Raw genomic sequence first — 26,242 nt, 5'->3', positions numbered from 1 at the left:
GATTTTACAATTTCAAGCTTCTTTAAAAAATGAGGTAAGACATCCCGGCCAAGGACACACTAGAACTTCCTCCCACCCCGCCTCCCTAAGTTTCTGTTCCAACAGGAGCATCTGCCCTTATCTGCGCCCTCTTTGGATAGATTCCAACAGGTTGTTGGGTTTGGGCAGAGTACTTTATTGCAGTTCTATCGGTTGGCCAGCAGGGGGCCATAAGACATTGTTCGGTGCCAGGGCGCAATTGGTGGCATCCCCCTCCCCCTGTCTAGCAAGTGGGGGAGGTGGTGATGGGGCTATGCAGGAACGGGAGGTTACTGGGGGTGGAATGCACTGCCACTGAAACCGGGAAACTGAAGACAAACTGGGACGTGGGGGTGGAGGCAGTGTTCCCCCGCTCCCGTAGCGTCCCCGTGGGGCTGGCAACCTCAGCAGCGCACGAAGTCGCCAGCACCTGGGACTCGAACTGGAGCAGCTGTCCCATGAAGCTGAAGTTGGGCGAGATGATGCTCCGGCGCTGCTTGACAAACTCAAAGGCCTCCTCCAGCTTCACTCGCTTCTTCATGATCAAGTAGGCCAGGCAAATGGTGGCCGAGCGGGAGATGCCAGCGTGGCAATGCACAAGGACCCGGCCATGACATGCTTTCACAGAGTCTGGGAGGAAAAGACATGGGGGGAGAAGAGAATGGTGGTGTCAGCTCACATTATACTCCAAACTCAGCATTTATGAATGAATTCCATAAACCACTTGTATGTATGCAGTGCTTTTTTTGTAGAAAAAGCCCAGCAGGAACTCATTTGCATATTAGGCCACACGCCCTGACACCAAGCCAGCTGGAACTGCTTTCCTGCTCAAAAAAAGCCCTGTATGCATGTGAATGGATACCCTGCAATTCGCAGTGTTCCCTCTAAGCTGAGTTAGGGAGAGCTAGCTCAGAGTTTTTTAGCCTCCAGCTCACAACATTTTTGTCTTAGCTCAGGAAAAAATGGCCCCAGAGCAAACTAACTTATGTAGTAGCCGAATTGCTTGCTCATAACTTTAATGCCAGTAGAGCTCACGAAGTAGAATTTTTGCTCACAAGACTGCACAGCTTAGAGGGAGCATTTCACCCAAAGGAAAACAACCTAGAAAGGGCTATTCTTGCAATTTCAGAGCAATCTAATTTATGCAGTAGCCAAGTTGGTTGCTCACAACTTTAATGCCAGTAGAGCTCACGAAGGAAAATTTTTGCTCACAGGACTCCACAGCTTAGAGGAAGCATTTCCTGCAAAAGCTGCAGAATGGGCACTTGAAGCTATAGAACAAACCGCAACAACTCAATGCCACCTACTTGAAGCAAGCAACCTACAGGGGAAGTTTGGTTTGGGCAACTTCTCGGTGCATAATCAAAGAAGTCCTCCTGGTTTCCCACAGTAACCTCTGTAAGAAATCCATGGCATTCAAGTAAATGGGGGCAGGAAAGTTTCTCTTATAGGGGAAAGGTTATCTATCAACCATGACCTGAGAGTGGGCCTGGGAAACTATTCAGAAGTTGGAGGCTGGTCAGCTGAAAACTACTCTCGTAGCCATTGTAGTTCCAAAATTACAGTTATACTGGGTGTAGCAGGAAAGCTTTTGAAGCAATGTAACCATGACTCATCACCTTGTCCTACAGAATTTTCCTTTTGTTTAAACTTTTTTAAAAAGTTTAAACAATGTTCTGCCTGATGAGGAGTCCTGGTAAACTCAAAACTTTGCACTGTTTTATGTAGTTTGGCTAATCCTAATATAAAAGGATTATTTTCATAATCATTTTTATAAGAAGCTAATTTATATTAAATCAGACCATCAGTCCATCCATCAAGGTCAGTATTATCTGCTAAGAGTGACAAGTGTTTCTTCAGGGTTTCAGAAAGAGGTCTTTTTGCTACCTGCTGCTTTCATCTGGAGATGCTGGGGACTGAACCTGGGACCTTCTGCACGCAAAGCAGATGTGCGCTGGGTTCTGGCTGCTTTTGAGAGCCACAGGGCTGCTCCCAACTTCTTAGAAGATGGCCAGCATAAGAACAGGAATCCTTTGAAGGCCCTGGTGGGCTACTATGCCTGGGCCGGACAACAGCATTTTTTGTTTGACAGGACAGATTATGCCTCAGATGTCCTTCTTGAAGCTGGAGAACTGACATAGCTCCAGAAGTAAAAGCAGGGCTCTAAAACTTTGAACATCAGGCCTGCATCCATCTTTCTCTCTCTCCCAGCACTCAAACTTTACCCTCTCAAAGCCTGGACATACCTATGTATTCAATGGCTTCCATGAACCAGGAGCTGATGTCCGTTTTGTGGTTGTCTTCTACTGGAATGCATTTATACTGAAAGTGTCCTTCAAAGTGGTTCGGGCAGTCTGACGAAACGTTCAACAAAGCTGTGATCCGCAGAGCATCCAGCATGTCTCTCCTTGCAGCATGATGCGCACTGCCAAGGTACAGGAATGGAAGGATTTCAACTGGGCCACCCTGCTCCAGGGGAAAAGGAAGAGGAGAAAGAAGAAGGGGGGAAAAGAAGTCAGTGTGATGTGGTGACAAAAACCCGGAAACTTTTGATGGCTTCTAATTGTAGAGGGTTGGGTAGTCAAGAGCTAGACCAGACCTCTGCTTAAAAATGAACTTTTCTGCTAGCTTTGGGGAAGCCACCAAACTCTGACCAATGGCAATGGTGCTGAGAATCTCCTCAGCTTCTGAGACTTCAAACGCTACTTGTACATTAGCTACCTTAATCTTTCAAGCAATGAGGACTAGAAACTTGCTTTTTTAAACAACAAAATCCTTAGGAGACAGTTCCTAACATAAGCAGGTCCTCGGCCATATAGGGCTTTGTAGGTAATAACCAGCATCTTAAAGCAAATCCGGTACACGATTGGCAGCCAGTGCAGTTCCCGTAGCCCTGGCCATATGCGCTTTTTATCGACTTACTTAATTTGTACCTTGCCCTCCTCCCCTCCCAAGACCCAAAGCGGCTTGCATTATTTTTCTCACCCCCAATTGTATCCTCACAACAACCCCAGTGAGGTAGATTAGGCCGAGTGTGTATGAATGACCCATAATCGTCTAGCAAGCAGAATGGGGATTCAAATCTGCCTCTCCCAGATTCTACTCTGGCATAACACAGACTACATGATTTAATATTTCTGCTCTTAGCCTTTATGATGGGATCCCAGTCACACTGCCATACTGTCTGCGACATGCTTCAGAGATGACTGAGGTGTCACAGTAACACTACTCCAAAATTGCACACAGGAATGCAACTGCCACGTAACTTCTGAGTCAAGAGAAACGCACAAGATCTTTAGCCAATCCTGTATGGACACTTGGTTCTCTGTAAGAGATAAGGTTCCTAGGAGGTTCCACATCTTTTGTAGACAGCCAGAGAAGAGCTACTTATCTCTTCCTGACAGAGAAATGCACTTGCAGAAAGAAAGCGTTGTGCGGATATGAAATAGTCTAGATTTCAAACTTCTGGAAACTGAAGCCATGGGAAAAACTCTTTGCAAAAAAGAACCTTGAAAGCATACAAAGGAATACTTGTCCATTGCTCCGAGACTGCCTTACATAAAAATGGACAAACTCTGGATTTTGAATGAGTGAAATCTTATCTTTAAGAGCATTTTCTGAAATGGAAAAAAATGGTGCTTCTCAAAATCACCAAATATATACTTTTAAAAAACCCAAAAAAGTCCTTGGGGGGGGGGGAGGTCTTTCCCCAAATTTCTCTCCCCCCCCCACCCCGAGCCTTGTCCTCTCTACAAGAACTAGAAACACTATTCTCTTATGTCAAGGTATAAATGGCTTTCTGGAGACTAATGAAATGTAAACCCAGTAAGCATTAGGAAAGCTGACCTGATCGTGCTGGGGGGTTCCACAGGAGCTGCAGCCATGCTCAAGAACATCCACGGAAGCCAACAGGGATGCTGTCGCGGGAGATTTAGTCTTTGCACAGAATTCTGGATACTCTGACTGGAATCTCTCATAGCCACCTGAAAGACAGAGAAACTGCAATCAGTTAACACCTCGAAAAGGGTCCCTTGGAGGCCCTGACCTGGATAAGCCCAGACAAGCCCGATTTTGTCAGATCTCGGAAGCAAGGCCCAATCTGCAAGTACTTGGATGGAATACCAGCAGTTGTTGGGAGGCAGGGGCAGGCTTTATTCAGCTGCCTTCCTGAATATCCTCCAGGCCCCCTGTAGGAGTCAGTCACCAGAAGTCACCATGATTTCCTGGTGCGTGCGTGCACACACAAAATACAAAAATACCCCCCCCCCAACTCAATAATGACAGGAAAAAAGGCAGCAGGAAAAGAGTAAGACCCAACATAAAATGGATTGACTCAATAAAGGAAGTCTTGGTCTTCACCTTGCAGGACCCGAACAAGGTTACCAATCAGAGGATGTTTTGGCCCTGACCTGGATAGCCCAGACAGGCCTGATCTCATCAGATCTTGGAAGCTAAACAGGGTTAACTCTGGCGAGTACTTGGATGGGAGACCTTCTTGGAATACCAGCGGTTGGGAGGCATGGTCAGGCTTTATTCAGCCACCTCCCTGAATATCTTCCAGGCCCCCAGTAGGGGTTAGACACCAAAAGTCACCATGACTTCCAGATGCAAAATACAAAAAAAAGATACTGGTCTAGTGGAGGACAAACCACTCCCGGTTCCATTTGACCTCCATGGTGTAAGTGGGGAGGGGAGGGGGGAATCCCTAGTGACACTATTTGCATGAAGCCCATAGCTCCACCCAACTTCCCCAGGCCACACCCACTTGAGAGCACAACCTCTCCCACCTTCCTCCGCATCCCCTTCTTTTAAAAAGAAATGTTTAACCCCACAATAATTTTATATACCGGTTACTGCTATCACAAAGAACAAACCAAGGCATGGCTGAGCTAGAACCAAGGCACACCACAGACTATGTACTGCTGAAGGAAAACACCTGAGCAAACTGGACAATGGACAGAACTGAGCCAGAAGCAGGGCCCACAGGGCTGCTGGCTGAAACAGGTCGGGCACAGATTGCTCAAAACGAGGCCCTGGCAGCCTCTGGCTCACTTGCTGAGGTGTTATGGAACGTTCATCAATATTCCAACCAAGAACTGTGGGGCGCTGTCCTTTTTCTAAAATGTCAGGGACACAGGTGTTGGTAGGAAGGGTCACAGAGACTGCGTTGACTTGTACACTAAGGTAAACGGGAGTTCCTTGCCTTGAAATGCTGCTCCTGGGGAATAGCCTTCCCCCCACAAGCATGATTAACAAACTGAAGATCTGCAGGAGGGGAAAACCAGCAAATATCACATTCTAGTAGGACAAATTCACTGCAGGGTCCAAGCCCCTGCTAATGGACACATAATTCTGCAAGTGATTTCTCCAGCCTTCACTTGTACTGTCATATCTCGAACATGAGACACAAGAAAACAGTTCCATGATCCCCTTGCAAGGCACCCAGGAGATTTTTTTTTCAAATGAAGAAGAGTTGGATTTATACGCCGCCCTTCACTTGGAGTCTCAGAGCCGTGTACAGGCTCCTTCCCTTCCTTTCCCCACAACAGACACACTGTGAAGGAGTGGGGCTGAGAAAGCTCTTGAGAGAACTGCTCTGAGAGAACTGTGACTGACCCAAGGTCATCCAGCAGCTGCCTGTGGAGGAGTGAGGAATCAAACACAGTTCTCCAGATTAGAGTCTGCAGCTCTTAACCACAACACCAAACTGCCTCTCATGTGGATGCCATGGCACACCAACAAAATAATTTCTTTTAAAAAATAGTTAAGTTTTATGGCAAAACTCCCCAAAGGGACAGAAGTGTTTATTCTTCTAGTCAATACACACTGGCAGTCAGAGAGGAGTAGAGTTAGAATGTCAGTCCAGGATCGGGGAAACCCAAGTTTGAATCCTTACTCCACCATGGGAGTGTGCTGGGGAACCTTGGGCCAGCTCCCCACTCTCAGACTAACCTACCTCACAGGGTTGTTGTGACAAAACGGGAGAAAAGAATGATCTAAATTGCTTTGGGTCCCCCATAGGGGAAAAAGATGGGATATTAAAGTTTAAAACGTAAAAGAAAAATAATACCTGTGTGAATTAAAAGGAGGGCTTTTTTTGTAGAAACCCCCCCGCCAGCAGGAATTCATTTGCATATTAGGCCACACACCCCTGATGTCAAGCCAGCCAAAACTGTGTTCCTGTGTGCTCCTGCTCTAAAAAAGCCCTGATTAAAAGTCTACACCAGTGAGGCTACAGGTGCTTACGGAAACTGTCTGAAGCTCCCTTAGGGAACCGAATGCCTCCTGAAGCCGCTCGGGTGTATCCACTTTAAGCAAGCCAGGTGACTCCTTCCTATTCTGCCTGGAAAGTCGGTGCAGTTGCAATCTCTATTTACAGTTCCTGCCTTCTGTTCTGCTTGTGAAACTGAGCCACCAATGACTTCATACTTTCCTAACCCCAAGCTGCCAGTCGCTGGTTCCCTTGTGCCAAGGCCCCTGGCGTCATCAGTACCTGGGGGGTGGGGAGAGAGACAGGGACTGCTCTTTTTCCAGCAACACAAACCACCTCCCCAGGGAAGCCATAAATCAGGTTGCCAGGAAACCCGCAGCGGTGCCTGCTACTCCTCCACTGTGCTGCATGCTCAGCTAGAGATGGGAGGGCTGGGGGGGGGGGGGAGCAGAGCATTTTTTGGAAGACTCTTGGCCTCCCAAGGTCTCTTTCCCTCCTCCCCCTCCCATTTTTCCAATGGAAAATGCAGAAATTTGGAGAAGCTCCAAACTAATGCCTATGAAATGTTTGGAATGAAGCAAGAAGATGAAGAGCCACCATCGGTCACAAGAGATTTTTAAAAGTAAGGCCAAGGCTGACAGGACAAAATAGGGTAAAAAATATTTTTTAGCAGTTACGTTTCCAAAAATTCCCCAATGTGTTTTGCCAACAGGCTTTGCCAGGGGAATCTGTACTATATAATAACAATGCTGAGTTTACATATATAAATATCGTAAGTTAAAATCCGGGTCCTAAAACATCAGTCACGTACAGAATTGCTACAGCTTATTCTTTCCTTGAGAAATTTAACCAAGCAATAAAATTTATTTACCTGATTTTGTTCCAGTGGCCACGACTATATATTTTTTCTCTTTTGGAATGTGCAAAACAGCTTTTTCTCAGAAGCCTTTACTTATTCAAAATGTGTAGCATGAAGATTTGTTGTCTAAGGTGACTTACCCCATTACAGACTACCAGTTACAGAGAGCCAGTTTGGTGTATTGGTTAAGTGTGAGGACTCTTATCTGGGAAAACTGGGTTTGATTCCTCATTCCTCCACTTGCAGCTGCTGAAATGGCTTGGGTCAGTCATAGCTCTTGTAGGAGTTGTCCTTGAAAGTGCAGCTGCTGTAAGAGCCCTCTCAGCCCCACCTACCTCACAGGGTGTCTGTTGTGGGGGGGGGGGAGGTAAAAGGAGATTGTGACCTCTCTGAGATTCAGAGTGGAGGGTGAGATATAAATCCAATATCTTCTACTTCTAACATTTATTGCATCCTTTCAGAGGGTAGCCAAACTGGTCAACAGTAGAAAGCTCAGGTGCACCTTAGAGACTGACAGGATTTCAGATGTATAAACTGTCAGAAAGTCAAAGCCTCCCTTTGTCAGGTATCTAAGGTGCCACTGGACTCAAATCTAGCTCTTCTTGCGTTCTTCTTGCCCAAATAACACCCCCCCCCCCAATTGCCAAGAGCTATGAAGGGTTGCCCAGAAGACAACTCCCCCATCCCACAAGGGAGAGGTCCCTTGCTTCCAAATTGATATCCCTGATTGGCAGAGGAAAACAGCTACTAGCCTCCCTCCCCCATTTTGGAAAATGTATTCTCTTACATCATTAGGAGCCCCATGGCGCAGAGTGGTAAAGCTGCAGTACTGCAGTCCAAGCTCTGCTCACAACAGGAGTTCGATCCCGGCAGAAGCTGGGTTCAGGTAGCCAGCTCAAGGTTGACTCAGCCTTCCATCCTTCTGAGGTCGGTAAAATGAGTACCCAGCTTGCTGGGGTGAAAGTGTAGATGACTGGCGAAGGCAATGGCAAACCAAAAGGTCTGCCTTGAAAATGTCATGAGGCGACCTCACCCCAGACTCGGAAATGACTGGTGCTTGCACAGGGGACTACCTTTAATCTCTTAAAGAGACCTTTAAAACTAGACCTATATAGAAATAAAATGCCAACTAAACCTGGGAGAGCTCAAAGTCATCCACTGTCTAAGGCCTGGTAATTACTTTAACTCCACTGGGCCGATACCTGTGAATGATGCACTCCCCTCCCAGAGTACTGAACTGAATCAATTGTGCCCAGGAGGCGAGCAGAGATCTGGCCTTGCCCAGAGAAACAGGACATTAATCAGGTCAGTTTCTACCACTGCCAAATCTAGCCCTTTGTCTATTTGTTTTAATTCAGTCCTCCACACGCCCTACCAGACTCTCAGCAGCCTCTTGTACTGCCACACACACACCCTTGGATCCCCCCCCCCTTCCAAATTTAACACACAGGGCATCCAAGTCCTCTTTGGCTCAGCAGTTTGGATTTAGCCTCCCAACAGGATTCTCAGGTAAACCAAGCAAAGACTGTTTGGCCCAAGGACTGATCCCCTCCCCCATGATCTTCAAGGAATCTCGGACCCCAGCCCCCATCTCTCCCTGTAGGACAAGTAAAATATAAATTTTAGCTTCATCCCTGTTCAGGCAACAACACTCCCCTAAGAGTATTTTTTTGTACATAGGACTAGATTTTGTACTAGCTTCCTCTGGGTGCATGTAATATTCTGCTAGGCCAATGGCTTCGCTCTGGATTTCTTAATATCTATTTATATCTCACTTTTCTCCCCAGAGTTGGGACTCAAAGCAGTTTAAAACACCACACTCCCCCTTCCTCCATTTTATCACAACAACCCTGTGCGGTAGGCTAGGCTGAGAGCATGTGATGGGCCCAAGATCACCCAGTGAGCTTCTGTGGTAGAAGTGAGGATTCAAACCCAGGTCACCCAAGGTCCCAGTCTGCCTCTCTATTCAATACGACATGGGAGGGACGGTGGCTCAGTGGTAGAGAATCTGCTTGGGAAGCAGAAGGTCCCAGGTTCAATCCCTGGCATCTCCAAAAAAGGGTCCCGGCAAATAGGTGTGAAAAACCTCAGCTTGAGACCCTGGAGACCTGCTGCCAGTCTGAGAAGACAATACTGACTTTGATGGACCATGGGTCTGATTCATTATAAGGCACCTTCATATGTTCATATGCTGGCTCTCTCTCTGTGCTTTTTTTTATGCTGTCCCTTTTATCCTAAACAGAAGTGTGATGATTTAAATGTGCTTTGCCTCCTTCCATTTCTAGAAATAACAGTACCAAGCCGTGTTCCCTCTAAGTTAAGTTGGTGCAAGCTAGCTCACAGTTTTTTAGTCTTTGGCTCACACATTTTTGTCTTAGCTCATGAAAAATGGCCCCAGAGCAAACTAATTGATGCAGTAGCTCCCAACTTTAATGCCGGTAGCTCACAATGTAGAATTTTTGCTCACAAGACTCCACAGCTTAGAGGGAGCATTGGTACCAAGTACCAAGTTTGACCCCTGTACACACAGGACTAGGAGTCCCCAAAGAAGGGGGTTGCTGTCAAGTCAGAGCTGATTTATGGTGACCTTGTAGGGCTTTCAAAGCAAAAGATGTTTCAAAGTTGGTTTGCCATTGCCTGCCTCTGGTATTCCTTGGAGGCCTTCCATAAAAATATTAGCCAGGACTGGCCCTGCTTAAATTCTGAGATCTAATGAGATCAGACTAGCCTGGGCTATCCAGGTTAAGGCGCAGGCTGCTTTAGGTGCATGAGGGAGCAGTTTGGGTATTGGACCTCAGGGGCATGTGAGGGAGCCGTAATAGAAGGGTGGAGAGATATTAGCATTGGGCACAATGAAACTGACCAAGGCCCCAGCCCCACTGGAGTCACTCTGGCATGCACAGACCATTGGGAGGGGCGGGGGGGAAGTAAGATGGACACGCACTTCACCCTTGGCCTTGGAGAGGGGACAAGAGGCGATGAGGGAGTTTTCCCCACTGCTTCCTGCTCCGTCACATCCTGCAGAGAATGCGGAAAGGTCACATTTTGCTTTGTGAAGGGCATGAGAGCCTTTCTGAGCCTGTGAGCTCCTGTAGAGTTTTATGGTGCCACACTAAAATGGCCACCATTGGAAAACAAATCCAAATCCAAGATGGCTGCCACTGGACTGGGTTGTCAACCTCCATTTGGGACTTGTAAAAAAGTTAAAGGTAGTCCCCTGTGCAAGCACCAGTCATTTCCGACTCTGGGGTGATGTTGCTTTCACAACGTTTTCATGGCAGACTATTTACGGGGTGGTTTGCCATTGCCTTCCCCAGTCATCTACACTTTCCCCTCAGCAAGCTGGGTACTCATTTTACCAACCTCAGAAGGATGGAAGGCTGAGTCAAGCTGGAGCCGGCTACCTGAACCAAGCTTCCACCAGGATCGAACTCTGGTCGTGAGCAGAGGGCTCCGACTGCAGTACTGCAGCTTTACCACTCTGTGCCACGGGGCCCTTATTTGGGACTTGAGGATCTCCCAAAATTACAGTTGCTCTACAAGACAACAGAGATCAGTTCCCTTGGAGGAAATGGCCACTTTGGGGGGAGGGGGGTGAATTCTATGGCATAATACCCCAACTGAGGTCCACCCCGTCCCCAAATCCCATCCCTCCCCAGGCCCCAACCTGAAATCTCCAGGAATGTCCCCACCCAGAGGCAGCAACCTGTTACTGCAGCCATAGAAAACGCTTTTGTGTGAATGAGGTAACCAAGAATGGTGGCTCCACCCTCTTTCTACAAAGCTAGGCAGGCAGCAGGCAATGTAGCAGGGGAGGGCACCATGTTGGGGTACCCTAGAGTAGGGATCACAAGGAAAAGAGTTGCCTCACACAGCTCTGCCCCAAGGCCTGAGGGTAAATTGAGCGCACACCCTGCCCTTTTCCCCACATTGTCTGCATAAGGACTGGGGGGGGCGGGCATTACCAACCACAGCTAACAGATAAGCCAAAGATTTGTGGACCCCTGAACCTTGCTGAACCCCTGAACCTTGCTTTGGGGATTGGACTAGATGACCCTGAAGGTCCCTTCCAACTCTATGATTCTATGAACATCCTTAAACAAGGAGCTCTCAGAGTAAAATGTTAGGAAAGCCAAAGTCCAGTCACAAAAGCCCACCAGGTTCTGCGGACCCCAGTTTGACACCCCAAGCAGGCAAATGCTGCGAACAAAGATGAGTTGATCCACTGTTGTTGGGAAGTGCTTTTTAAAACGTGTAATGTGTTATAGGAAGTTTTAACCACACTCAGGTAAACTTTCCATAAATGCAAACAAGTCACTAAGTAGTTCTTCTCTTTGCTTTTTATCCTTGAACTCCAGGGTCAGCCACTAGTTTTAATTTCTTTTTTAAAACACAGGAACAGAAAGGAGCTCTTGAGGATCGCGGCAAATAAAGGACTCCCTTGGGATGCTGCTCTGAAATAAACACCCAAAGAGTCTGAATGTATGTACAGAAAGGTTCCTTAACAATAGCCACTGGTCTCACCTGCCCAATGCTGAAAAACACTTCTCCAGAAGTGATCTAGCAGCTTAAGGAAACTAGGAGGAGTGCCATGTTGAGCTGAGCCTCCAAGTCCAGGGTTCAAATCTTACTAAAGTGATGACAGGAAAGTCATTGCCTCTCGCAGCCCCCCAAATTTCAATTAGGGCTAAGACTGACCTACTTGACAGGAGTGTTATAAGACTTATCATGGGTAACACATGTGAAGTATCTGGAGTAGCAGGTAAATACCAAAACCACTATCACCACTGCCATTAATTCCAGCAATGACAACAAGCAAGACAGATCCTCTACTGATCCAACTTCCCGCTGAAGTTTGGAATAGGCTTTCTGCCAACACTTGATGAAGGATTCTGTGTAACTCAAAAGCTTGCATATCACTGCTAATTGCTCAAGCAAAGAGTACTTTACCTAACACCTTCCTTCTTGGTAGGGTTACCAAACTCCAAGTGGGACCTGGAGCTCTCCTGGAATGACAACTGGGCCTTCAGGCTACAGAGATCAGTTCCCCTGGAGAAAATGGCAGCTTTTGAAAGTGAACTCTTAAGAAGATCAAGGAGAGGACGCACGATAATGTGTTTAAATGAAGGGTAGGAAGGTCCCAGCCGGATATTAGGAAAAGCTTTTTTTATGGTAGTGAGTTGTTCAACCATGGAATCAGCTCCTTAGGGAGGTGGAATCCGCCTCCTTAGGGATGCTGTAGGCCAGGGGTGGCCAACGGTAGCTCTCCAGATGGTTTTTGCCTACAACTCCCATCAGCCCCAGCCAGCATAGCCAATGGCTGGGGCTGATGGGAGTTGTAGGCAAAAAAACATCTGGAGCGCTACCGCTGGCCACCCCTGCTGTAGGCTGATCCTGCATTTAGCAGGGGGTTGGACTAGATGGCCTGTATGGCCCCATCCAACTCTGTGATTCTATATTACATCTTGGTTGAGTTCCCTTCACAAACATCTTCCTCCCAGGGACTATTCCCACCCCCAAAGCTCTAAGAATTTCCTGAGCTGGCAACCCTAGCTCTTCAGCTAAATGTTAAACGTTGTCTGTATTGCAACTTCAGATTGCATTTGGATAACGTATTGCAATCTCAAGAACCTAGCAGTTCTTTCATAATGTATCCTCTAGGCCCCTTACTCTAGGACAGACCCACACTAATCTGACCTAGCAGTTCAACTTCTAATAACCCATAGGTGAAATAGGTGGCTTTCATAGAATAAAGGGAGAGAGTTTCAGAATAGGCAGAACATCTGGATGCTTTCACAAAATGGATTTGTGGGAGATGGATGGTTGAAGTACCTTAATCACTATAGGAACCACATGTGGCTCTTTCACACATATTGCGTGGCTCTTGAAGCCCCACCGCTGTCAGCTGACTTGGAGAAGCCAATTCTCTATCAATTCTCCAAGCCAAGTCAGCTGGCGGCTTGGAGAACGCATTTAAAGTTGCTTTCTTTCCACCTCCCCCACCCTCCCCTATCTATTTGCCTACCTGCCTGCCTGCCAGCTCTCAAACATCTGACGTTCATGTCTTACGGCTCTCAAACATCTGACGTTTATTCTATGTGGCTCTTGCCTTAAGCAAGTTTGGCCACCCCTGCTATAGCAGGTGGAAGGCACAAAATGAGATAAATGGACTCAGTCAAGGAAGCAGCGGTCTTCGCTTTGCAAGATGTCAGCAAAGTTAACAATAGGACATTTGGGAGGTCATTAATTCACAGGGTCACAACTTGCTGGCACTTAATACACACACTGTAGCCACAGCAGTGTCGCCCTCAAGCATTTGGAGTAAGTTAGGTTCAATTTATCCAGTCTAAACGGCTGTTATTTCTAAATGTCAGATCCTAAGCACATTAGTTCTCCCTGGAGTTCAGCCGAAATCCTAAAAAGGAATCACGACCACGATGACATTCTAAAACATGTCCCCCCCCCCCCCCGCCCTTTACACTCACAGGCTTTAGCTGGACTGCGGTCCTAAGCATTCAACTGAAGATAGTCATGACTAAACGCTGTTGAAAACATGGGGTGAATTAGTCACAACTAAGATCAGCTGGTCATCGTGACTAATTCTGACTGAGTCTTCAGTTTCAGAACAGCAGTATCTCTCCACAGGGGGGGGGAATGTTTACTTCCTAGGAGACCATAGCAACAAAAAAACACAGTTGAGTTGTATAGGACAAGAAGGAATATTCCAAAGTTCCAGGAACCCATATCAAATTTTACAGGTCACCTGGACTTCCCTTCTAACTTTGAAGCATGGACTACACCAATGGGCTCCACTTGGGGCTGCCCTTGAAGGCCATCTGAAAATTTCACTGGCTCAGAAAGCAACCCCCAGCAACGTTCTATGAGACCTGCCCAAACTAGCGCCTTGCTTCATGCATCAACTACATTTCTGGGCCTAGTGAAAAGTGCCAGGTATGACTTTTAAAGCCCTTCACTTTAAAAGCCCCCCCCTCCCCACCAGCAATTTTCAAGCAGCGGCTGGACAAACACTTATCAGGGATCCTTTGGGCTGATTCTGCATTGAGCAGGGGGTTGGACTAGATGGTCCTTTCCAATTATTTGATTCTAAGATTCAGTTCCAGAGTCTCTCCAGTGCCATGTGCTCTCCAGCGGCACCTGAGAGGATCCTACTAAACAGTACTTGCAGTGTCTCGGGTGCCTCTAGTAGGAATAACTGTGAAGGCCTTTTCAGCAGCCACCCCTAAACCATGGAACTCTCTCCCATTGAGGCTTCGCCACAACCCACCTGTGCACTTGGGAAGGCTTTTAATACAACTTCGGTATACCTTGGGTTGATATGCTTTATTTATTGTAATGTTCTCAATGTTGTAAGCTACCAAATGAAAAGAGAAATAGTGTCAATTTTACTTTCTATAGCAAAAAATACTTCTAGCATTTAACTGGAAATCTTCCACATTGCCAACATTAGACAATTGGAGAAAGAAGATCTGGGACTATTTTATGTAAACTTGCTTACTCAACTCAAGATATCTCACCTGAGATATACGAGAAGAAAATTGTTGTGTTATGGTATCCAATAATAACTTACCTGTTTGAACAAAATGTTAAACCTAACAACCCTGTATATAGCGAACTGATTTTTGAGAAGACTGTAAAACTTGTAATAGACTGAAAAGTTCGGTAACAATGTTTATTATTGTAAAGGTGAAACAATATTAATAAAAGTTAAAAATATATTTTAAAAACGTTGTAAGCTGCCCTGAGCTTGTTTGCGGGATAGGGCGGGATATACATTGCAAATAAAATTAAATTGGGTGTTAATCAGTTATAATTAGTATGTTTAAGATTTTATTGTGATCTTTAGAAGCACCCTACTTAATTATATACCCCCTTCTTCCCAACACAGATCCCAAAACAGCTTAATCTCTCTCTCTCATCCTCTATTTTACTTAGACAACAACCCCCCTGCAAGGTAGATTAAACCAAAAAGTGTGTCTGGCCCAAGGTCACCCAGGCAAAGCTTCTGTGGCAATGGGAAGATTTGAACCTCAGCTACGCAGATCCTAGTTATGCATTCTACCCACTACACCACATATCCACAACTCCAGTCACTTCCTTGAACATGCCTTACTCGTGGAACAGCAGTATGTAAGTACATGAGCAAAAGGAAAATAAAAATAGACTGAAGTCGGACATTCAAGAAACTTTGTCAGTTCACTCCCTGCTTAAAATGAGAGTATTTGAATTTAGGCAGCCAAATTGGATCCTTTGACTCCTGAACGAATAAATTATGCCAAAGAGGCCATTTTGCATAATTAACTTTGGCTGTCGGTCATAGCAGAGTCAATGCCCGCCTACACATCATTGGGTTGGATTTTTTGCTACCTCTTCCTGAGATTTTGGCAGATGCTGCCCACATCCAAGAATACATTTAAGGGCTGCCATTCAAGTGCAGGGCTCAACTTTCAAATGCAGATTTGCTAACCTAACCCAATAAGCCCTTACAAATGCAATAATGGCTGAAAAAATACAGCAACGTCAGAAGAGGGCAGTGGTTTTAATTACAACCCAGCAGCTCACGCAGCCGAAAACACAGGCTCTGTTCAGTTTGATTTATTTCAGTCATGAGCCACAAATAACTCTCTCAAAGAGGGCCATTTTCACACTCAATCACCGATACTATGCAGATATTCTCGCTCAGTCTAAAAACACCTGAAATCAATATAGAACCAGCATCAGTAGAGTTGCCAAGTCCAATTCTAAGAATATCTGTGGACTCTGGGGGTGGAGCCAGGAGACTTTGGGGATGGAGCCAGGAAGCAAGGGTGTGACAAGCACAACTGAACTCCAAAAGGAGTTCTGGCAATCACATTTAAAGGGATCACATGCCTTTTAAATGCCTTCCCTCCATTTGGAAATAATGAAGGATAGCGGCACCTTCTTTTGAGATTTATAGAATTGGACTCTCGGGTCCAATCTTTTTGAAACTTGGAGGGTGTTTTGGGAAGAGGCACTGAATGTTGTGCTGAAAATGTGGTGCCTCTACTTCAAAAAACATCCCCCCACAGCCCAAGATACCTACGGATCAAATCTTCATCATACCCTATGGGAATTGGTCTCTATAAGGTATAATGGAGTGCCCAGCAGACCTTTCCCTTCTCCCCATCCCCGCTTTCTGATAACCCTGAAGTGGGGAGAGGGCCTCCAAACCGGGGGATCCCCTGACCCCACCTGGGGATTAGCAACCCTATTCATCAGCCTCTTCAAGGCTTGTTGCAGGGATTTGGCTTGGGCCTGACCAACAACAGCCCAAGTAAGGGGGTGGGTGGGGTGGGCACACTGTCCCCCTCCTGTGTTGGAAGCAAGACTCAGAGGCCCCCCCCAGAGCGCTGCCAGAATGGCTTCATCCAAAAACCAGCCTGATCACTACGGAGACCAGGATGGCCAAGAACCACTCCCGATGCACAAGGAGCAACTTTCTACTGCTTGCAACAAGCCAATCATCTGGTTTGACTGATTTCTTTTTTGGTGAGGTGGGTCAACAGTCATGGCCTTTCAGGCAAGCAGGAAGAAATGTCACCCAGGTGCTCCATTGCCAGGTATCTATGCAAATAGCCAGGCCCGCTCTCCATTTCCTAAGAGCTAAGGACAGAATCTGCCATTTAACGTTGCACCGAGCCACAGGAAAGCGTTCCTCAGGTCAGATCTTTCTGTGGCTAATCAGCTTTCAACCCCAACTAGGCTATAATTCAAACAGTTACCCTTGGTTTCAATTAGATTTAAACACCGGCTTAATTGTGCCACCCACCCACATCCAAAGGAGTTCTAAATTACCTGCCGTCAATCAAAGCCACCCATGTCAAGTACTCTCTAAGAATTCAATTGCATCCCTGCCTTAGCCAGAAGCAAGCTGGAAATGTTACTTCAGCCTGTTCTAGTGTCGCTGCAATGCCCTCCCCACCACCAGGGGCCACTGCATCACTCCCCAGCAGGCGCAGGTACATGGCACAGGCAAGTGGTTCCAGAGAGAACAAGCTGCCCCACACCTCAGCAGGGCAATAACTCAGGCACCCATTAAAAGGGTCTCAGTGGAAGACAGGGAAACTTTGCACACACTTTCTGCTAGCCCTGAGACCACACAGGGAGTTCTCCCAGCAGTCTTTTCTGGGAAGTACCTTTGACATTTCTACTGTGTGCTGAAGAGGCAAGCACACTGTTCCGCTTGCCTCTTCAGCAGTACCAAGCTGCAAGGGAAGACCCCATTTGTGCATAAGTGCATGCTTCTGTTGACCCCCACTGTGATGCTTCTACCCTACCCCCCCCCGAAACACCCTACCCACATATAATAGATTTCCTGCATTGCTTGGCAGCCATAAAAGGCAAACCAGAAAGTCCAGTTTTGATTCAGAATCCTTTTGAGCATCTTCAAGGGAGAAGGAAAGAATCTTAACAAAAGAGGAAAGGAAGAGAGCGGCAGTTCTCCATATGAAAAGGCTTGAGAATTGTTGACCTGATGGGCCTTTACAGATAATCACCGGCAGAACAGAGAGAAGTGTGTGGTGTAGTGGTGAAGAATCAGACTAGTGTCTAGAAAACCCAGGTTCAAATCCCAATCTGTGCCAAGGACGTCTGCTGGGTGACCTTGGCCTCGTACATTCTCCCATCCTCACCTGGCTCCCAGGAGGCAAGCAGAATGATGTAAGCCCCTCCAGGAACTCAGTGGGGAGCAAGGCAGAGTATAGACCAGGGGTTGGACAAGCTTGCTTAATGTAAGAGCCACACAGAATAAATGTCAGATCTTTGAGAACCGCAAGACATCAGCATCGGAGGGAGGCAGGGAGGGAAGGAAGGGTCAGTGGGGAGGGAAAAGTTGAAAGTGACTTTAGCTTTAAAAGCTGACTTGGAGAAGTGATTTAAAGAGACAAATGCCTTCTCCAAGCCAACCAGCAGGGTGATGGGGGCTTCAAGAACCACACAATATGTGTGAAAGAGCCACATGTGGCTCTTGAGCCAAAGTTTGGCCACCCTGGTATAAGTAAAAATAAATAAATAAATATGTGGGTTCTAGATCTAATCAAGCCTGAATCCTCCCTAGAAGCTAAAGTGATTAAACTGAGGCCATCACACTTTCGGCACATCAGGAGAAGACAAGACTCACTTGGCAAAAATGGAAGGCAGAAGAAAAAGAGGAAGACCCAACATAGCAGTGACTGACTCAATCCAGGAAGAAACAGGCTTGCGAGGCTTTTAACGATAAGGACATCTGGCAGGTCACCATAAGTCAAAAGTGACTTGACAGCCCGTATCACACACAGGGTCTTGGTGGATCACCCCCAAAGACTTGGCCCCTTTTCTCGAAAAATGAACAGTTCAAGGAACCCCCAATGCTTGGGTGGGCGGGGCCCAAATTAAGTGCCACAGCATAAGCCGTGGGTAGCTTCAATCCCCAAGTAACTTCAATTAACCTCAATGGCAGCGCTAACCATTTAAGTCCAGGCAGAGGGACTCCACTCCATTGATTTCAGTGGACTGCGACTGTCCACTGAGTAATGCAACTTCAAAAATTGCAAGGTGAATCAGAGTTCTGCCTGCCTGCAGCTCTGCTGCATGAAGATAATGATACTGGATTTATAAAAAGGTAAAGGTAGTTCCCTGTGCAAGCTGTGCCACTGGGCTCTTACATCCCACCCTATATGCTTGAATCTCAGAGCGGTCACAATCTCCTTTACTTCCCCCCCCCCTCCACAACATGCACCCTGTGAGGTAGGTGGGGCTGAGAGAGCTCTCACAGAAGCTGCCCTTTCAACAACAACTACGAGAGATGGTTGACTCAAGACCGTTCCAGCAGCTGCAAGTGGAGTGAGGAATCAAACCCAGTTCTCCCAGATAAAAGTCCATGCACTTAACCGCTACACCAAACCAGCCCTGCCACTGGCAACTAGGCAACTGCCAAGGGGGGTGCCAAACTGGATGCTGGGTGATGTTATCAGTGCTGGGGGGGGGGGCAGAAGTTAGCCTTGCCTAACGTGCCAGACAGTCAGGCTATGGGCAGCCCTGGCACAAACCAACATGGAGCCACAACCAAGAAGAAACGGCTGGAGGTGAATGGCCAGGAATGCCCCTGTTGCTATTCAAGCCCGAGGAAAAACGGGGAGGGGGTCCAGAGACCACTTGAGCCTTAGCTCCACGCAGGTCAGCAATGCACAGAAGCTTCTTTCCCTGCACAATCCAAGCATGGTGCCGCGTTTCAAAGCAGTTGCTCCACTGGGGCCCAAAAGGCAGCTTCGTAAGACTCACAAAGCACAACAAATGCATTCATAAATATTCAGTGCAGCAAGATCACTCGCCCCTTAGCAGGAAGTCCACACTTAACGGGTGTCAAACCTCCCCCACAACTTCTAAAAGGGGTAAAAAAGGAACAGGAAAGAAACCCCGTCTCAGACTCGGAGGGGTAACTGGGTTTCTGCTCAGGGCAGCAAAAATAAAGACTGCCTCCCGCCCCCCCCTTTAAAGATACAGGCCAGAAGGAGAGACCAGCGGCCTTCTTTAAAAGCAACAGATTGACTGGAAGGCTCAAGTAAGTGTGTTACTCTTGAAGGGGTCACAGGCAATGCTCCCTCTAAGCCATGGAGTTTTGTGAGCAAAAATTCTACTTTGTGAGCTACTGGCATTCAAGTTGTGAGCTACTGCATTAATAATAAAAATCCAATAACCTTTAGCAGCATTGCAATAGCTTACAAAAAGAAAAGAGCATACAGTTTGCCCATATGTCAAAATAAAACAATATAGATATATTGAATTATAACACCAATTAATAATTAATAATAGGGATTGAAAGGACGATAATCTTGAGTGTCATAGACAACCAAAAAAATAATGAAATTTTACAGTAAAAGAGCTTAACAGGGGAAATGATTAAACATTTTATAAAAAACCCTTTAATGGGATAAAATATAGACCGGATCCAAAATGTGCGAAAATACACTGGCCAAAAAGGCAGTCAAGACAACACCACAGAAGAACCAATCAGATATTCATTGCCCTTACCCAAAATTATGCTAGCCCCTATGCAATACACCAATGACATCAATTAGTTCGCTCTGGGGCTGTTTTCCCTGAGCTCAGACGAAAATGTGTGAGCCGGAAGCCAAAAATCTGTGAGCTAGCTCACACTAACTCAGCTGAGAGGGAACACTGGCCCCAGGGCTCTCCTCCCTGCCAGAACCCTTCTTTCTTCTTTCATTCAGGTCACACTGGCTACAATTAGGCGCCACAAACAAGCCGGTTTCCGCCTGGAAGTGAATATTCACCTCCTTCCCAAGGACAGAAGCTCCTGGGAATTGGCGGAAAGAGATTCCTACCCCCCCCCCCACCCCGCCGGCGGTGCCTTCAGGATGCATTCCTCAAGCATGTGTGGGGCGTGGGGCCGGCCTCAGAACAATCCAACAGGATCCCCTCCCTTCCACCCACCCCCTTTTTTTTGCAGTTCAAAAGGTCACCCGCAGCCTGGCTGTCTCTTTCTTTCTCTCCCTGCCTAACAGCTGAGAGGTCAGATGGGCAGGAAGCAGCTACCGGATACAAGGCTGCCCACTGTTCTAAAGGGCCGGGCCAGGATGGGCCCATCAAAAGCGGTCTCTGGCTAGGGCGGAAGTCAAGGGGGGGAGGGAGATGCCAAAGTAGAACGGGGGTGGAGGAGGCAGTAGCCCCTCTCTAATAGACCCCCCACCAAAAAATACAATCGACGCAAGAAATAATAGTTGAAAGAGCAACAGGAAAGAGAGACCAATACCACATTCACACAACACTAACTAACGCGTTTTACAGCCAGACTTTTGCTATTCTTACACAGTAAACATCCGGATGTAAAACCCATTCGTTTGTGTAGTGTGAATGCGTCCCAAGTCCCACAGTAGATATTGGGGGGCATCAAGGAAAGGTCCCCCCCAATCTCCCCCTTCAAGGCAACCAGTATTTTTATAAGGAAAACTCAAAAAAGCAAGCTAAAGCGCATGCCTGGAGCCAGAGAGGGAGTAAAGGGGGGAGCGAAAGATTCGTTGTTAAGTAACGACGCGTGGCTCCAGCAACGTGCTCGGCGCTGCATGCAGCCTGGAAGAGACGCCCCCTCCCTGGACTCTATCTGCGCGCCCCAAAGAAGGGGAGGGGTCCGAGCTCAGAGTCGCCACGGCCCACTCGCTTGGCCCCAGGCTGGGCGAGGGGAGCACGTGGACAGAAGCCCTCCCCAGGCCACGATCCCAACAGGGGGCGGAAACCAGCTTGGGAAATCTAACGGGGCGAGTTCGAAGCCCCGCACGCCACGAAGGAGGGGTGAGATCCAAAAGTCAGCCCGTCTTAGACTTTTAATTGCGTTAAAGGCAGGATTCCCACTAAGCGGAGTTGGCTTGAGCTAGCTCACAGATTTTTGGGTCTCACACATTTTTTTTCTTAGCTCGGGAAAAACGGCCGCAGGGCAAACTAATTTACGCAAAAGCTCACAACAAGTAGCTCACAAAGTCGAATTTTTGCTCACAAGACTCCGTGGCTTAAAGGGAATATTAGATAGAGTGGGGGTGGGGAGAAGTTTTGGTTTTGGCCCCAAAGGCACCCCTACGACGCTTCAGGATCGCAGTGCTCCCGATGCGTTCCTCCACGCCCCCCCCTCCCTTCCGCGCGGGGCGCCCCTCTCACCTTTCAGCAGGCAGATATCGGCGTGCTCGGCGTCCCGGCGCAGCGCCCGCACCACCAGCGCCACGGTGCTGTCCTCCCGCAGGCCTTCCGCCCGGGCGCTCCGCTCGTCGTACACCACCACGGCGGCGTAGAGGCCGGAGCTGAGGCGGGCGCGCACCTCGTCTTCGGCCGGCAGAATCTGCTCCAGGCTCACCGAGCCCTTGGCCCGCCGCCGGACGATGGTGTTGCAGCGCACGTTGAGCGCGCCGCGGATGTAGCCGGCGCTGTGAGCCAGGAAAGGCCTGCAGTCCAAGAGGAGGCACTTGCTGCCCGCCGCCCCGCACTCCTCCCGCAGCGGCAGCAAGCGCTGGAGCACGCTGCAATCCATCTCCCGCAGCTCCACCATGGTCGCTCGGCCGGGGCTCCGAAGCTGCGCCGCCTCCTTCGCCACATTCATGAATGAGGAGACTGCCGCTGCCCTGGCACATTCCGAGCCCGGGAGGAGGAGCCGCTTTACTACCTGGCTCCGCCCTTCCCCGCTAGCTCTGGGAGGCTTTCTCTCCTCCGCCCCCCCCCCCGGCCGCCGGGCTCCATTCTTGACTTCTCTGCCAGTGAATGGGGGAATGGAACGCGCCGCTGACGTCACAAAGGGAGAAATGTAAACAGGGCGGCCCGGCGCTTTGGCTCGCCTTCATTCATTAAAGAAAAGAGAGAGAGGATGCAACAAGCTGGCTGGCGTTCATTCATTAAAAAAAAGAGACAGAAGCGGCCGCTAGTTCTGCCTGCCTTCCCAGGCTTTGTGGGGAGAGAGGAGGGCGAGGGATCCGCGAAAGACGTGTCTGTTGCTGCCGCTGAAGTACTCGGCGCGGTTGTTTAGGAGCGGATCAACTTTCTGTTTTGCTTCGGGAAAGGAGAGCGCAAGGGGCTCGGCACGGGGGCCAACTGGGTTTGTTTCTCTCAGTCAGCAGAGAACCAGAGACTCTTCTAATCAATTACGGGGCATGAGACACGTTTTCCAACGGCCCGCGTTCATTAATTAAAAAAAGACCAACGGGACTCATTTACACATTACGTAAAACGACTGTGCGCTTCATGCGCGTTTTGTTCGTCGTTATGCTGCCGCTGGACTCACGCATATGAGCGTACACTTGTTTTTTTTTTTTTAAATAATCCTTAAGGATAAATATAAAAATATGTGTGAAAAGGCACAAGTAGGGCTGGACAGAAATCTGGAGCTCCCAGGTCACCCCTTCCCCCCAAACCAGGCCTTAAACCTCCCCCTACCCCTGTTCTCCTGACCTGAAATGACCCCGGGAGAGCCACTATTTGCCCCATTGGAGAAGTTTATGTGTAGGGATAGCGACATGTAAGTTCCCCAATGGGGCGAAGAGCAACTGGGGGAGGGGGCGGTTGAGGGCACGAAAATGGCCTGAGGGAGGTTTAAGCCCCCTCCCCCCATGCTGTGGTCTGTATAGGGCTCAGGCACCTATGGGAAGCAAGCAGTCCCCATTCAGGTCCTCAGCAGCATCAAAGCAACTGTGGGGTAGTGTTTCCTGTAAGCCAGGGGTGGCCAAACTCTGGCTCAGGAGCCAGGTGTGGCTCTTTCACACATATTGCAGGACTCTTGAAGCCCCCGTCGGCCAGCTTGAAGAAGGCATTTGTCTCTTTAAATCACTTCCCCAAGCCAGCCAGCAGCTTGGCAAATGCATTTAAAGTTGCTTTCTTTCCACCTCCCTCTCCCCATCTCCTTCCTTCCTTCATCCAAGTCTTGCAGTTCTCAAACGTCTGACATTTATTTTATGTGGCTCTTAAGCAAATTTGGCCACCCCTGCTCTAAGCTGTGCTTGTGAACAGCCGCTCATTAACACAAGAAGTCTTGCTCAGCAGCAATCTGGAGCCACGCAGGGCCTTGTACTCTCCATTGTCCATTTTAAGATTACAGCAGTTCTATTCTCAGGATGTGAACTGCTCCACTCTGGGCGGGGCGGGGGGGTGGAATTAGAGGGAACTTGGATTATAGGGAAGGGCTATTTTAAAAAACAAAACAAAAGCATAGCTCTTTGGAGCTCAAAATGCCTCTACAGGAAGTGCTCCTTCCTCCCCCCAGCTATTTTATGTGCCAAAACAGCACTGAAGGGGATTTATTTCTCCGTTTTCGCTGCTCCAGGTTGTCACCACATGTGCTCCCTTCACGTATGTGGACTCTGACTTGGATTCTGGACACTCATCCAGAACTACAACCAATGTGGGGGAAATAAGCTCAGTGTCAGGCGAAACTAGTTAGCTTGGAAAACCAACATACTTGCCGATTAGGGGGGGCGGGATGTGTGGTTTAAGAATCTTTAGCTAGATCGTATGCAAGCCAGCTCCTAGTGCTTCTACTAGTAACCAGGAAACAGCCAGTTCTTTTTCAAAGCAAGGTTAAGAATTGACTGACAGAACTATAGGGGCACAGGAAGGTAAGCATAAGAACACTGCAGCTGTTGTTTTTGGAAAGAGGCGCATATGAAGAATTTCATGAGCAGAGAGAAAGAAGTGAAAGGGATCAGAGCAGGGCTGAATGAGAATTCTGTGCTGGGAATGGCCATCCAGAGGAGTGGGAGAAAGAGGGATTTAAATAAGGGTGAAGGAGAGCTGTTCAGAGAATTTGCCAAGACTCAGTCTGCTGAGCTGAGTATAGAATGGGTGTTTAGATGATCTGGAGGCTTTCTCTCTTCCGCTGCGACATAGTGGTGACCGGTTGCGCGGTCTTCGCCATGTCCTCCCACAAGACATTCAAGATCAAACGGTTTCTTGCTAAGAAGCAGAAACAGAACCGTCCCATCCCACAATGGATCCGTATGAAAACTGGCAATAAGATCAGGTACAACTCCAAAAGGAGGCACTGGAGGAGGACCAAGCTGGACCTCTGAAGAGAAGCCGCTCCAGCCCTTGTAGCGCATCTCAGCCCGCATCGAGACTTCATATGGCCCTTTGCCACCAACCTGCCACAGCCCTGTTTTCAAAGCTGACTCATGTTGTGCATATTTTCTTTTACAGACCTTTATTTTCAGAAAGGGTTTTTTGAAAGAATTAAAACCAAATAATGGAAGGGGAAAAAAAGATGATCTGGAGGTTGAGATAGGGTTGGGAAATACCTAGAGACTTTGGGGGTGGAGGCTGAGGAAGTGGGATTTGGGGAAGGGAGGGATTTCAGTGGGGTACAGTGGAAGAGCCAGGGACAATGCTTGTGAAGAGAGTGCGTTGATCCATGTAAATGACTGTAACACTGTGGCTCCATGAAGAAATTTCATTCATAAGAGAGAGAGCAGAGGAAGGCTACTGAAACCGCCAGCAAGTTCTAGATTTGGCGAGTACGCTCCTTCTCTTTTGAAATTGTTGTTTTATTGACCTGTGGGCTTACCGGATCTTTCCTGCTATTGTGGAGCAATTGTGACCATAAGCAGGGTGAGTCTGAATACATTCAAAAAGCTGTGAGCTGTGAAAAGGGATATTGAAGCTTTTTAAAGAGACAGCATTCCACGGAACTACAGAAGCTATTTCACAGGGACTTTAATAGCTGCCTTTGCATACATTGTATACATATCTTGTCATTGACTTCTACATGTTAAAAGATACATTGTTATCATTTAGAAGTGTTATTTTGGTGGAATTTTTCTTTGTCTTGGTCACCACCTGGAGGTTGGCAAACCTAGGTTGAGACTAGGGGACTATAGGCAATGGTTTGGAAGAATTAAGAAGGAATGTGGTACAGTAAACAGAGCTACAAATAGCTTGTGGGGTTTAGAATGCAAAGTGGTACAAAGTAAAAATCCGATAGCAGAATAGTAAAATTAACAAATTCAGAAAACCTTTGATCTGGGTTGCATTAGCGTGGGAAACCAATAAAACCATAACATGTCAGAATGTGAGAATGTATGCTAATTATTCTATTGCTAATAAGCCTGGGTCAGAATAATGGCATTTCTTTCCCATTCCTCTTCTGAAGAAGTGTGCATGCACACGAACGCTTACATTCTGAATAAAGGTTTGTTGGTCTTAAAGGTGCTACTTGACTCCTGCTTTGTTCTACTGCTTCAGACGAACGCGACTGCCCACCTGGATCTATTTGAGAAAGTGTGCATGCACGTGAAACTTCTACCCAGAATTAAACTTTTTTTGGTCTTAAAGGGGCCACAGGACTCCAACTTTGTCCATTGGCTTCAGGCCAAAATGGCTGCTCACCTGAATCAAAGAAATAATTGTAATGTCCAGTTTCAGGATGAGACTCTATGGATTTCCTGTCAAGTGGAGGTGGGGGGATTGGGTGGCTTTGCAGAAGAGCACCAAAAGGTTATTGCATCCCCCGACAGGGTGGAGAAAAGGGCAGGCAGGTAGAGGAGAGATTAGGCAGGTTAATAGAAGACATTAGGTGGGCCTGTGGCACAGAGTGGTAAAGCTGCAGTACTGCAGTCAGAGCCCTCTGCTCACGACCGGAGTTTGATCCCAGC

The 26,242-nt window shown here is 47.7% G+C and overlaps 2 protein-coding genes across 2 annotated transcripts; one reads left to right on the top strand and one right to left on the bottom strand.

Moving 5' to 3' along the window:
- DUSP4 (dual specificity phosphatase 4) lies at positions 1-22,237 on the bottom strand. The gene is made up of 4 exons (XM_060236942.1): positions 21,774-22,237; positions 3,865-4,001; positions 2,265-2,484; positions 1-648 (listed from the first exon to the last, which is right to left on the bottom strand). Exons 1-4 carry the CDS (start codon positions 22,207-22,209, stop codon positions 263-265), a joined length of 1,179 nt encoding a protein of 392 aa, XP_060092925.1. The 5' UTR covers positions 22,210-22,237; the 3' UTR covers positions 1-262.
- A 2,223-nt stretch (positions 22,238-24,460) lies between these two features.
- On the top strand, positions 24,461-24,854 carry LOC132570376 (large ribosomal subunit protein eL39-like). The gene has a single exon (XM_060236941.1). The coding sequence runs from the start codon at positions 24,509-24,511 to the stop codon at positions 24,662-24,664; it is 156 nt and encodes a 51-aa protein (XP_060092924.1). The 5' UTR covers positions 24,461-24,508; the 3' UTR covers positions 24,665-24,854.
- The last annotated feature ends 1,388 nt before the right edge of the window (positions 24,855-26,242 follow it).

This window comes from Heteronotia binoei, chromosome 4 (assembly GCF_032191835.1).
Source record: "Heteronotia binoei isolate CCM8104 ecotype False Entrance Well chromosome 4, APGP_CSIRO_Hbin_v1, whole genome shotgun sequence".
NCBI lineage: Eukaryota > Metazoa > Chordata > Lepidosauria > Squamata > Gekkonidae > Heteronotia > Heteronotia binoei.
The sequence above is the reverse complement of the archived record's forward strand: the minus strand, read 5'-3'. Positions and strand labels throughout refer to the sequence as shown.